This window comes from Hakea prostrata, chromosome 4 (genome assembly GCF_041222555.1).
Source record: "Hakea prostrata isolate BN-2017 chromosome 4, UWA_Hpros_2, whole genome shotgun sequence".
Classification (NCBI taxonomy): Eukaryota; Viridiplantae; Streptophyta; class Magnoliopsida; order Proteales; family Proteaceae; genus Hakea; species Hakea prostrata.
Window position 1 is genome coordinate 16,100,449 of NC_142603.1, and position 13,812 is coordinate 16,114,260.

Here is a 13,812-nt window from a genome sequence, read left to right on the forward strand (position 1 = left end):
TAAATGACCACAAATAAAGAGTCTTTTCAAACTAATAACTAATTGCCAACTAGGTCCACAAGAAAATAACAAAATAAAGATAAGAATTATCTACAAGGAATCTTGCAACTAGGTTCCAACTTGGACTTCCACCAACACTGGGACTCCTAATCATCATTACCTTGACTCAACCAATTAAAGAAAATAAAATAGTTCAAGACTCCTATCAAGACAGTCTCCCAGTGGCCAGTACTCATGGAACCCCAAGAAGGGGTGTGAAAAATTACAAAAAATACACCGAGCAGAATTCGGCAAGCCCTGGCTGCCGCATGGTTGGGGGCCTGTTTGGGCTTTGCATGGGTCCTCTTTCGGTGGTTCCTTCTTCTTTTTCTTTTTTTTTTTTTGAGGTTGGGGGAGGGGGTGAAGGCCTGGTCACATCACACACCCAATACCTAATGCAACCAGGCCCAACCCCCGCCCCCCTCTCCCAAAGAACCCCCAAAAAGGGGCCCCAAGACCAAGCGCAATCGACACACCAAAGAGTTGGCCAAATGCCCTACAGGGTATTTTAGTCATTTTTCATGCCCCCTTGAGGTCTCCTAAGCCTAGTTAGATTCCTTGCCTCATGAGGAGTCTATAACTATTTTATTTTCCTTAATTGATATTTAAGATAATTAAGAGTACTAGTTGGAATCTACTGCAAGATTCCTTCTAGATAATTATTATTTACTTTGTTATTTCGTGGTCTTGTTTATTAGCTAGCTTCAAGTTGTTATCTTAAAGATTTGTTTTAGTGGAAGTTTATTAATTCAGCTGTAAAGTGGGATCTTAATCTATAAGCGATTCCCTAGATGAGTCCACTTTGGTTTCCTTGTTTAAGTCCAAGTCTTTTCCCTCCAATGTGAGGCTATTTATAGAACCCCACCACCACGTAAGGAGGATAGTTGAAGATTAGTAGAAAATTAAAGGCTTGGAGTCATGGGAAGCTACCACATGACCTGGGCTCATAAATTTTCTCTTGGTGATCACCTTCAACTCAAGAACAAACATCAGCATTCATAAACTAGTAAGTCCAAGCCAGCCCCCTCCCGGCTCATTCCAGCCCCTCTCTCTTCTTTCCCTAGCCCGTGCAAGGACTCCCCCCACCCCTCCCTTCCATCGCAAGACCTTCTCACCCCTCCCCCTTTTATCGCAGACCTTATAGCCCCCTTCCCTACCCTGCAGCATCACCTAAAACCCTCCACCGCCCCTCCCAAACCCTTCGGCATTCCCTCCCTAGCCCCTCCTCTCCATTCCACCCTCTTTCCCCTTTCTTGAGTCTTGTGGCAGATCAGAAAAACAGAAAAGAAAAGAAGAAAGAAAGAAGATAGAAATGAAGAAATGAAAGAAAGAAAGAAAAGGAAGAGAGATCAAGAAATAGAAAGAAGCACTCAAGAAACAATCAAGAAAGCCCCAAGCCTAACCGCAAGTTCCCAATAACCTTTCTTCCCTAACCATAAACCTCTCAAACCTTTCCCACCCTTCCCTAATTGTTAAACCCTTATCCCATCCCATTTGAACCAATCCCATAAACTGAATTGTTTCCTCCCCAATGTTCCCATCCATTTGGGTTTGTTAAATTCCTAATTTATCTCAATCCACCAGCCCGTCTTAGAGTTTGTTAAAACCCTAAACCTCCCTAACCCACCCCATGCCCAAGATATAATTTCTCAAACAAACCAATTTGATGCAACCATCAGTTTAGGGTTAAGCGATGCATGGCTGTTTCCCTAAAATTAGGGTTAGCCGAAAATCCTCTCCTTGTGCACCAACAAATCAAGAAACAAACTTGAGAATTGGAGATTTTTAACAAACCTACATGGGATGGGTCTATTTGTAAAAATTTGGGAGTTTAGGGTTTTGGGATAAGATTGGGATTAACAAAAACCTGAATGGGTTATAGGAATTGAGAGGAAAATAAAGTTTGGGGTTAACAAAGAAATATGGGATGTGTTAGGGTTTTGTCAAGGAGATTTGGGATGAATTAGGGCTTTGAAGAAATCCTAGGGACAAGTTAGGATTCACAAGATCAATATGGATTGTAACAAAGAAGCATGGAATGTGTTTAGTGATACACAGGCTCCCTAGGATGATCAAGGAAGCTTGAGGTCGGGAATATGAGGGTTTATGGATGCTATGGGTTGGTTTTTAGGTGTAGAACTGTTTCTTAGGTAACTTTCTAGGAATAATAACCACAAATAAAAAAAATAACTTGCAAAATTAACAACTACTTGTCCATAAAGAATCTTATTTAAAATATATTCCAATTGGGACTCCTACTCTAACTGGGACTCACAATACTAAATTCAACCAATGAAGTAAAATTAGATAAGGACTAACAAAAATAAAACAAAAGTTATTGGACTAAAATAATTATCAGAAGAAGTCGGAAAATGATCAAATTACCCCTAGTAGGGTTCAGCCAGCCCACTAGGTGCACCACTTTGGTTTGGGTCTGGGGCCCAAATGACTGGTTTGTCTAGGGGGACGGTTCCTGCTTACATCACCATCGCACCTAGCGGTCTTTGTTATCCTAAATTATCCATTCCTATTTCCAAAAACATACCCAAACCATCCAATAGATAAACACTAACCTTACAGATAGCCCATTTATTAGCTGGTTTTAAGTAAAGAAGATCCTGAAGACTAACCCAAGACCTGGGTAACATCAATACCATTTTCAAAAATTGTATGATACCATTCCAGAAATTGTATGGTACAGATATATTCGAGCAGTTTTGGTAACGGTATGTGGTTTCGGTACCGAATTGACACCCTTACCTACAGTTGATCTTCGATCACCATCAACTTCAGCCCAAACCACATTAGAGTAGCTAACAGTCTTGGTGTGGCTAATAAGGCAGTACATCAAGCCCTTACTTATAGCACCTCAGTGATAAAACTAAATATTGGTCAAAAGTGACCAGAAACTCCAAGTTTCTCAGTTTCAAGCTTTGTCAAAACCCCACAATCAAAACTGACCAAAAACTCTTTGAGTTTCTCAGCTTGGAGCTTAGTCAATACCCAAGTTTCAACCCTCAGTTTCAACCCCAACTGAGGGTTGAATCCTCAAAACAATATCTAACACATCTCATTTTGGGGCTTGGCTGAAACTGGACCCAAGACTGAGATCTTGGTCCTTGATCTCAGCAGATGACCTGCTGCACCCCAGAGAGCTTGTTTAGGTGTTTCCATAAATTGAATAACCATAAGAAGTCCTGAACAATAACAAGTATATTGATTAACTTCTGGAACTGTTTTTTTATCTCAAATTTCCACATCATCAGATCTAAGTTTGAATTTTTTTTTTTTTTTTTTTTTTTTTTTTTCTTTCTAGGGAGCAAGAACTCAAGAAAGGGAGTTAAAACCTTGGATCTCTGATGGTAATTAATAGTATGTGAGAGAAAAAAAAATTTCCCCTTGTAAGAAATTCAAGGAACAAGAAAGAGAAAAAGTAGCTTAATAGGAAAAATTGGGTTCCTCAGGGGAGGAAAAAGATGATCGCACAACCATGCTATGCCACTGTGCCTCACCAGTAGCAAGAAATAAAATTCAATTCATCAATCCAAAGATCTTAGATATGGGGTACGGTTTCCTGGGGGTACACAAGAACATACGTTATAGTGGTTGGATGGGGATGAAACCCGGAGAGAACTAGGTAATGATATATGGGCACATGATCCATAAAGTTTGGTATAATTTCAACAGTCAGATTGGTGTAGATCTAAGTTTCAATTATGGGTTTTCCTAGGGAGTATGAAAATTCATGGAAGGGGTTTAAAACCTCCGATATTGGGTGATAATTTGATATATGCTTTATTGGAAGAAAGGAATGATATGAATAGGCTGTGGGATGGGGCTTTTAATATATTCTAATGGTTAATTTGGACTGCAATAAGATTTTAATGGCTAGAATTCAGGGAGAAAGATGAAGGAAAAAAACTAGAAACAAAAGTGGGAAATATCGACTGGGGAATAGAAAATTATAAGAACTGAAGATGGGATGATTCAACATACAGTCAAAAGAGAATGGCGGGTGGCATTACTGACAGGAAGAACTGATCCAGTAAGAAATTCAAGTAACAAGAAGGAGAAGAAATAGCATAAGAGAAAAGGAAAGACGAGGGAGTGGGCGGTAAGATGGTGTCACAACCATGCTATGCCATTGTGCCTCATGATAGCAATAAGCAGAACTCAACATTCATTACATCAATCCAAGGCTTTGCTGAGCAATTACACCTGTATATTTATAGTCACATAAGCTGACAGTTTCAAACTAAGACTCAAAATTAGAAACTGACTACAGAATAGACTCCTTTTGCTAAAATAGATCCTATTTTCCCACACTACCCATATTTTTGTACCCATCAGGTTGGCCAATAACAAAGTTTACCCATGATATCAAATGCTAAATACAAATATAATCTAACTTAGACGATTTGTAGGGAAAGATGCCCAATTTGATGATGAATCTATGTCACTCCAAGTTTGACATGAGAGTCCATAGGACTATCTATAGGCTTACAACTAAACATTTATAGTTCCCCACAAAGTTCGAGACATACACAGCTCAGAAGGGTTGTATGCTTCCATCCCTAACTCTATCCAATGGTCACATCAAAGAGAGGAGGGGGAAAAACAACAACAACAACAACAATAAGCCTTGTCCCAACTAAATGGGGTCGGACAGGTTCTTGCCCTCCAATCAGTTCTCGATGCTGATCAAAGCCTAGTATACATATCCTTTCTCACCACTTCTCCTAAGGTTATCTTAGGTCTACCCCTGCTCTTCTAGTCCTTATTGGTTTTTTTTTTTTTTTTTAAAATTTTTTTTTTTTTTTCCCCTGTTTTCCTATCAAAACAAATGAGTCACCTTTTTCTTATTGATTATATAACAATTTATACATTTACTATTCATTTATTTATTGATATTCACTCATTATTCTAGATAAATGTGATTACATATATTGGTTTTCAGACTTGCCAGGTAAGAGGGTCATCGGCGGAAACAATGCTAAATGAACAGTAGTGATGACATTTAGAGATCGAGCCCCCTGAGGATCACTTGAACCAACCAACAATCAAGATTCAAGAGCATCAAAGCATTAAGAGAGAGGTTAACTTCTGATCCAAAAACCTCAAGCTTCTACATACATTACTACGTTAGTTGGCTAAACCATGAAAAGAAGAGTATAGCAGCATATGATTGTAATTTTGACAAATTGAGTCTGTGGTCCTATTTCATTCACAATTTAACATAACATAAGTTTAATTCTTGGAGCTAGTTAAGTAGAAGTTTGGATGGAGATATAAAACTTGAAAACTCCTTTCAACAAATTCCTTTTCTTCTTTTTCAATTATTCCTTCTCCAGTTCTATTTCCTTATTTCTCTCCCCATAACCAACGCCTAACATATCTCAAGTTCTATATTCCAATTCCAATCAGATTCATGTATAGACACATTGGCTTTCCCAAAAGTAACCTTCTGACTGTCTCTAATTAGAATTAATTAACCTCTCTCACACACATTCTCTTTCTCTTGTTTTGTTCCTTCTCTTTCATATATTTTTTTTATTTAGTTTATTTTTTTTATAGAAAGTGTATAGGATTTTATTAGTTTTATTTTTTTTGTTCAAGAAAAGGTGTATACAATTTTATCTTTTTGTAGTGAATTGTAATTAAGCTCTGAAATTTGGGCTTAAAGCTTGGTCGTGGTTTTCACCGGAAAAAAATTTGGTTGCAGTTTGGTCATGAAAGCTTGAAAATATTTAATGCGAAATTATGTTCTTCATTGAGTACTATTGTATTCTTTCTTCACTTCAATTTGAGTTTATTCCATGGTTTTTTTCCTTTTAATTTTTTATTATCTCCTTTCCACCATTGCAAAATAAATTTGTTCTCTGGGAATTGCTGAAGCCATGGGGGAAGAAATGAAAAGATTAATTAACATGTCTATGTTTTAATTGACATAATTTTAAACAATTTACTATAATTGACCTTCATATTATGTGTAACATTCCAGGGACCATATGCATAATTGCTGTTGCAGCCTTTGTGACACCATCATCAGTATAATGTTTTCAGTTTCTAATTTATATAATTGAACATGCACAAATCATACGATATTTTAGCTTTTTTCCCACATCTTTTATAGGCCTAGACCATGAAACAAAAGCATATTTCATATGTTAATCATCAATTTTTCATATAACCTCATGTAGATCTTAATACCATGTGATTCTTTAATTAAAATTTATTCCTTTGACTAAAATTTATTTTTGTCAACTTGCGCATTCCTAATTCCTCATATCATAGTGATATATTTGTTAATTAATCCTACACCGTTTGGTAGTTTATATTAATTTAGAGACACTTCTCTAATAATTGCACTTAGCTGTGCCTATTTGTACTTAAATCACTCACCTCCTCGAGATCGACAAATAGCTACAAACAATACTGTGTACTTGCAACTATATTTTCTTGCATTGTTAAATTGCAAACACTTACTAATGTATTTCAATTCATTTACTCTCACCTGTGCAGATAGGGTGTAACTGATTGCTCATTATCTAAAATCACAATGCAATGAACACATCTCTGACTCAAGAAGATCTCTCAATAAAACTAGAATTTTGGGTTTGTAAGTCTGGGAAGAAAATAGAAGAGTACCATATGTGTGTATGTGTGTACTGTGTAGTATAGAAATGCTAAATGCATTGTACAAGAAAAAGGATCAGGACAAACACAAAACATGAGGCAACAAAGCAGCATCACTTCATACAACCTGTCTGATGACATCATTAAGACCAGGACAAAGCCCACCACAAGTTACAATTGCTGCCTTCACATCTTCTGGTTTGAAGTAAATATTTTCACGTGGCCCAGCACGGTGAACCCTATAGACAATTCAGGACCATAATGATCAGACATAAGTCAGTACTCAATAAAGCCACTTTATATGGAATTATTATCCACATACATATTCCAAATACTTTAATCATGAAATAAACATAATACCCAATAAAATAAGAAATGCTGTTTTTAAGCCGTCAGATATACAATGTTTTTTCTCGCAGCCAAAATTCCTTGTTTTTGTATTTGAAGAATTTAGTAATTGGGTGATGTTAACCGATCAAATCAATCAAGTGCACAAAAGTATGAAATAAAATGAGAAATGCCGCAATTCAGTCATCAGATATACAACCTTTTTCCCACAGCCAAATTTACTTGTTTTTGTATTTGAAGAATTTCATAATTGGATTACGTTAATTAGTTAAAATCAAGTGCATGAAGCCATGATTCATGATGAAAGGAGATAGTTGGCTATGAATATTGTCACAAAGAATAATTGCTCTCCAAAGTTGATTTCATTCATTCATCCTAATAGGGTATTTAACAAATTTAGAGAGGGAATAGGAATATAAAGCAGATGAGAAAAGACTTAAAAAAATAACTTGGAAGTCCTAAAAACATAAGGAGAAGAGAGTCCTAATCAAATTAGTACTCTCAAACACTTCCCCTCAAGTTGGTCCATAGATATCACACATGCCCAAGTTGATCAAAGTATGATGAAACATCCGCCTAGGTAAACTCTGGTGAAGATACCTGCTACTTGATCTTCAGACTTCACAAGTGACAAAAAGATTATGTAGCATTCCAACTTCTCTTTCATAAAATGTCTATCAATCTCCACATGCTCTGTCTTGTCATGTTGTACTGGATTATGGGCAATTGCTTATGGCAGCTTTATTGTCACAATAAAACATCATGGGAAGATGCACGGATACAAGTTCTCCAAGTAGACCATGTAACCGCAACAATTCACAAACCCCTTGAGCCATAGCTCAAAATTTCAGCCTCCACACTATCATCTTGCAACTACATTCGGCTTCTTGCTTTGCCATGTGACCAAATTTACACATGCGAAGGTACATTACTGAGGACATTGAGCATTTGTTCTTTTCTTGCCCTTTATCTAGCACTCTTTGGAGAAAAGCCCTTAGCTATATTTGGCCCCGGTCCCGCCGCTCATTTGGGTTTGTCCATGACTGGTCTTGGATTTTGAGTAAATTGTCAGGTACCTCTATTTGTGATCGGATTGGTAAGCTTGTCTTTGGTGCAATAGTCCACCATTTGTGGTGGGAGCGAAATCTCAGGCGCTGGACCTCCAAATCTCTCTCTATAGACTCTATTTGGAATGCTATTTATTTTGAGGTTTCTTCTAGGATCTCATTTACTCCCCATCCCCCGGTTGTTGATTCCCCAAGGAATAGGCTCATTGTTGTTTCCTGGGATCTCAACTCCCAAATCCATATTGTTGTTTGATCCTGCTTTTGAATCCTTTGTTGCTTGCTTCTTCATCTTTATTTAATTATTTATTCATCCAAAAAAAAAAATTACACATGCGAAGGTACACTACGCTAAGGTGGACTTACGAGCAGATGAACTAGCGTAGCCTCAATAGGGTGAGGCCAAGAAACTGAGATCAAATAGATGAACAGCAGTCAAGGATCAGAACTAGCGTAGCCTCAATAGGGTCTGGAGGGCCTCTCCGGTGGAGTTTCAAGTCTGATTTAGGGTTTAGGTCTAGGATTTAAGAAATCTAATGTGTTTTGTACCTATTTTCAGATTTCAGATTAGAGTTAGGGTTTGGTGATTCTAGGAGATCAAGGTTTTCAGGTTTTGGACAGGGATAATGGGGCTACTATTGGGATAAAGTACCGATGGGAGTGGGGAATATGGATCTAGAAGGGTGGGAATTCTGATGGAGGGTTTGGGGGATATGAGAAAGGGTTTAAGGGGAAAGAAAAGGAAGGCCACAGCGTAGGTGATGAAACCAAGGGGAAAGAAAGGAAGGCCGCAGCATAGGTGATGAAACCATGAACATATGGTTGGGGGCAAAACTGTAATTCCCCTAGAATGTGGCTGCCCAGGAATTTCCAGCAAGAGTCAGAGGGATTTTCTAGAGTTTCTTCAATAATCCAAGCCTTATCGAGAAGAATTTCAGATCTGAACTCTTTGGATAATAAAGCTCAGATTTCAAATTAACTCTCAAACTCAGATTTAGGGTTACGGCTGTTTTGGCTAGGGTTAGGGTTTGGGGAATGGTTGTTGTGCTGCAGTTTAGAACCAAGGTTGTTACTATTCTGCAGTTTAGAGACTGTTTTAGAGAAGGTAGAGGTTGGGGTAATCGCTCCAACTACAAGAAAGTTGGGTTGAAGATGATGCAAAACTCTAGGTATCAAAACATGCTTCTACTTCTAGAAATAATTTTTATTTTTAAATACATAGTACATTACATATATACTTTATGACTTTATATTAATGCCTTGGTGGACAGATAGAGGCTCTTTTGGACTTTATGTGTTGCTCACTGCATTGATTTAATCTAAAGGACATGGAAAAGGTCAAGCTTGTTAAGAAAGACTATGAAACAAGCTTGACAAGTAGCACCTTCATCTATAACCATACATATGCATTAAAGATGATAAGAGACAAATGTCAGGGTGATTTAGTGAGGCCAGGCATAACCAGATTTGCTACCAATTGGATAGCACTGCAAAGCTTTGAGAGTAGGAAGATTGGCCTTAGGAGCATGTTTACATCAGAGCGGTGGTTTAACTGTGAGGGTTCTTCATCCGTAGGAGGAAGGATAGCACAGTTGACCATACTCAATGACAGTGTTTAGAATAATGTGAGGATAGTGATGAAGATGCTTGAGCCTATGGTGCACATGTTAAGGATGGTAGATCAGCAGAAGAAGACCTACTTTACCGCACATATGGGTTGCAATAGATAAGATGAAGTACCAAGTTGTTCAGGTCTACCCACAAGGCAACAAGAAAATCCTCGACATCATCCAAATTAGATGGGAATCTATGTTGTAGCATCCACTACACAAGGCTGTTGAGTTGTTGAGTCTAGGAATCAATTAAATTTTCATGATATTATCACACTATTAAGTATTGACTATTCCCTTTTATTTTTGTTTTTTCTTACACAGCATACAAACTAAATCCCAAGTACTATCACAAAGACATGTTTGCGATGAGGCAAGATTTGATAAATGTCCTCCAAATTGTAGTGGAGAGGTTGGAACCAGATCCATCAAAACAGGCAATCATCCTTATAGAGGTCAGATTGTGATTTGATATTCACAATTCATAGTTTTATATTAAGTGATTAAATAATAACCTAGTTATTGTTTTTTTTTCTTTATATATTTGATGAACGCATTTAGGGACGCTGCTGGGAGCTACAATCGTTCTGTGGCCATATTGGGGTAGGAATCCGCCCTTGGGGGTAAGTTAATTCATTATATATTTAATTACTTATATTCTATCTCAGTATCTCTAAGTTAATAACTTAAGTATTGAATGACTTAAGAGTCTATGTATATTGTAGCTGAATGGTGGTTGCAATTTGGACGTAACTCACCCACTTGAGTATGATTGCATGCAAAGTGCTCTCCCAGACATGTTCAGCCACTAGTTGTGAGCGAAATTAGAGAACCTTCAGCCTCATCCACTCAAAGAAGCGCAACCGAATGGATGTGAAGCGTCTAAAGGACCTTGCCTACTTACATTATAATATGAGACTGGGGGAGGATCATATTAAATAGAGGATGGGCAGAGAGAGTAATATGATCGAGTTGGCTGACCTACTTGAGATGGATGATGATGATAACCCAGTAGTTGACTGGATCAAGGATGATGGAGAGCCTTTGTTAAATGAGGAAGGTCATCCTAGTTGACACCTTGCAGAGGAGATGGGGGCTCATGTGGCAAACTTAATGGCTCAGGAGGGGAGTGCACATACAAAGCCCAATGGTCCCTTCATGTGACACCCTAGTGCATCCACCCAGAGTGAAGATTTGATTATCTGGTCCGACACTGAAGATGATGTGACTTAAGCATCCCCAAATGACGACGATGATGATGATGGAGGGGATGAGGAGGGTGTTGGACCATATGATCAGGATTCATCTGATCCTAGGGACAGACCACCACCCCCAACACCAACAGTACGTGAGAGTCAGGGAGGGGGAGAATGACTATTAAGATTCACAGGTGAGAGTTAGTTCACTTATACGACACAAGATTCAGACCATAATGGAGCTGCATCTCGAGGCAAGAATGTTTCGTCGACATATTCAAGGAAGGGGAAGGGGAGAGCACAGACATGGCACGGAGGACATGCCATCATCGGAGTCTTAGCATCCGGCTAATGCGACATGTGGGCATCCAAAGGATAGTTGAGAGTTGTGAGACATAGAGTACTACCGGCATATCATTCATGGCCAAGTTGTATATGGTATGGGATTGGACTTGGGGGGTGCCTAAAAGACGGTCGAGAGCCGTAAGGGGACGTGAGGTGCCATCATCGTATTACTTGTGGAGAAACCATAGGATTGCGGAGTGTTCATCCAAAATACAGTTGGGAGCGGGATCAACATTCCTAGAATGGGAAGGACACCGAACCAACAAGAGTGGTGGACCTGAGGAGAGGTATCCTGACCATAAGTAACATGACAAGCAGATGACCCTTGTAGGGCTAGGCATTTCCCTAACACGTGTCAATCTCAGACCAATGGTTGTGTTGTTGTCTTTTGGATGACATGGACCAATTACCCGTAACCCCGATCTTGGTGAGATAGTGGTGATCTGCCCAGGACCCCCAGTTGTGGTGATGATGATATGGATATGAGTGTGGACCTACCCATACGAGATTGGAGAATCTTAAAGCATGTTTGCCTAGATAAAGATCACCATGGTTAGCATCCTAGAATTCATCCTAGGACCTCACTGCAACCTTACATCTATATTATATACATTCATGTTGTTTCCTCATGAGTTCAGTGGATTGGAACTCACCCTTCTTGGAGACCTCTCTTCAAATGACTATGTAGGTTATGATGGATCTATTGAGTTGTAGGCACATCCTCAGGTGGAGGCATATGACTTGTGAGCTATTGAGTCCTATGAGCAGCCACACTGGACACTGCATGTGCCATGACTGTGCCTATGGTGCTTAGTGATGCTTCCTAGGATTTTTGCCATCTTTAGGGATTTGGGATACTTACTTTACAGAGAAGTTACTAATTTAATTTAATTAATTAAAGGATGTAATAACACTTATGATTTGCTTCCTTGTATTCTTGTGACGGTTCAGCTCCTTAATGATTATTGCCTTTACTCTTTTTGCTTATAATTATTGCATTGCATTTATTGTTATGATTGTGATTCATGACCGGCGATCTTGTGACTGTAGATCACACCACGAGCAGTCAGTTGGCCCAATACTATTAGGGGGCATGTGACAAAAGGGCTCTACATACAACTCTAGACATTTTTACTAAAGCCATGTCATCAACTCATCATCAGCATCAAATCACCAAACTTATGATATCTGCCTAACACTAGTTTGGGGGAGAGTGTAGAAAAACAGTAGAATTCTTCCATTGTACAGATATTTTATAATTGTGTGACATTCATTTCTGTGTAAAGGTCTTTCTTTTATACACTCACATTATACAGGCCTCCAACTTTGTGTATTTATATGGTATTCTTCATGAACACTAAGGACCTAAGGTATAGAGAATTTTAACAGTTTGCATTTCCTTCAATCTGTTCTTTGTCTCATCAAGCACTAGTTCTACAATTATATTTTGTAGAGCCCTTGATGCAATTCAGAAACTTTCAATTCAGATCACAAATAGCATGATTTGACTCTGGCTAAACAATTCCAAAGGCATCCACTCATCATTACACAAAAAAGTTATAATGCCAGAGTTTAGAACTTCAATTGCTCTAAAAAAAATTGCTTCAGACATGATTTCAAGAATGAGGACTTGTAGCCGTAAGATTTTGTTGCTTCTGCAATATTGATTTTAACAGATATTTCCTTATATCTGTTAAATCAGGGGCTGTAGGATATAGTTCTTAACTTGCGATTTTTTTTTCTGGTATGTTATTGCTAGATCTGCAAATATTGATTTTAACAGATATTTCCTTTCATATCTGTTTGCAAATCATGCCCTCAAATGAAAAAGAATTGGAAAATGTTTCCTATCCTAGGGAAGAAGTAAACATTCCTGTCAACCAAATATTAGAATATCCAGTTGGATAAGAAACAAGAATTCTTCAATGTAATAACCTCGGGAGGAAAAGACACAAAATTATTAAAATATACAAAAAGCAGGCTTCAGACATACCACTGCTCCACCCAGGTACAATTAGGATCGACGCATTCAGCGCCAGCGGATGTAGGCGAGGAGTAGTGTATGGTCTGACAAAAATAAGTAGCAATATACAGCATAAAATAAATAGAAGCAAAGAAAGTAAACCATGCATAAGCAGAAAATTAAGTAGTTGGCACATTTGATACAGAAAGTCGCAGTAAAATTGCATGGCCAGATTTAATTAGAAGCTAAATGGGTTAAATTGAATGGAAGCACTAAAAAGCTAGCATGTAAACTAGTATTTTCTAAGCTTACAAGGCAAATGTTTCAAAACAGCAAACAACTCAAATTGCAAACATGGATGAAGAACTTGATCAAAATTGCATGAAATGCCGTCTTCGTTTAGAAGCCTACTGAGACAAGCAAAAGGTTTCCTTCATATACAACCAGGTTGCAACCCAGGGTTGAACCCATTCATATAAACTTATAAAGCATGTCTCCCAATCGAGACTCTTCATTTGAACAGCTTCAACCAAGATCTACTGATGTAACTGGAGAGGAACCTGCCCTCTTTTCCTGTGGCCCTCTAGGAAGGCCGACTCTGACCAGGGGCT

At 38.3% G+C, this 13,812-nt stretch overlaps 1 protein-coding gene across 1 annotated transcript in view; it reads right to left on the reverse strand.

Moving 5' to 3' along the window:
• Nucleotides 1-13,812, reverse strand: part of LOC149018171 (ATP-dependent 6-phosphofructokinase 5, chloroplastic-like) — a 72,002-nt gene that overhangs the window by 36,608 nt on the left and 21,582 nt on the right. Inside the window, exons 3-4 of the mRNA XM_089152491.1 lie at nt 13,232-13,305; nt 6,803-6,914 (exon numbers count right to left, since the gene is read on the reverse strand). Of these exons, the coding sequence (XP_089008617.1) occupies nt 6,803-6,914; nt 13,232-13,305 (186 nt within the window). The remainder of the gene's footprint in view (nt 1-6,802; nt 6,915-13,231; nt 13,306-13,812) is intronic.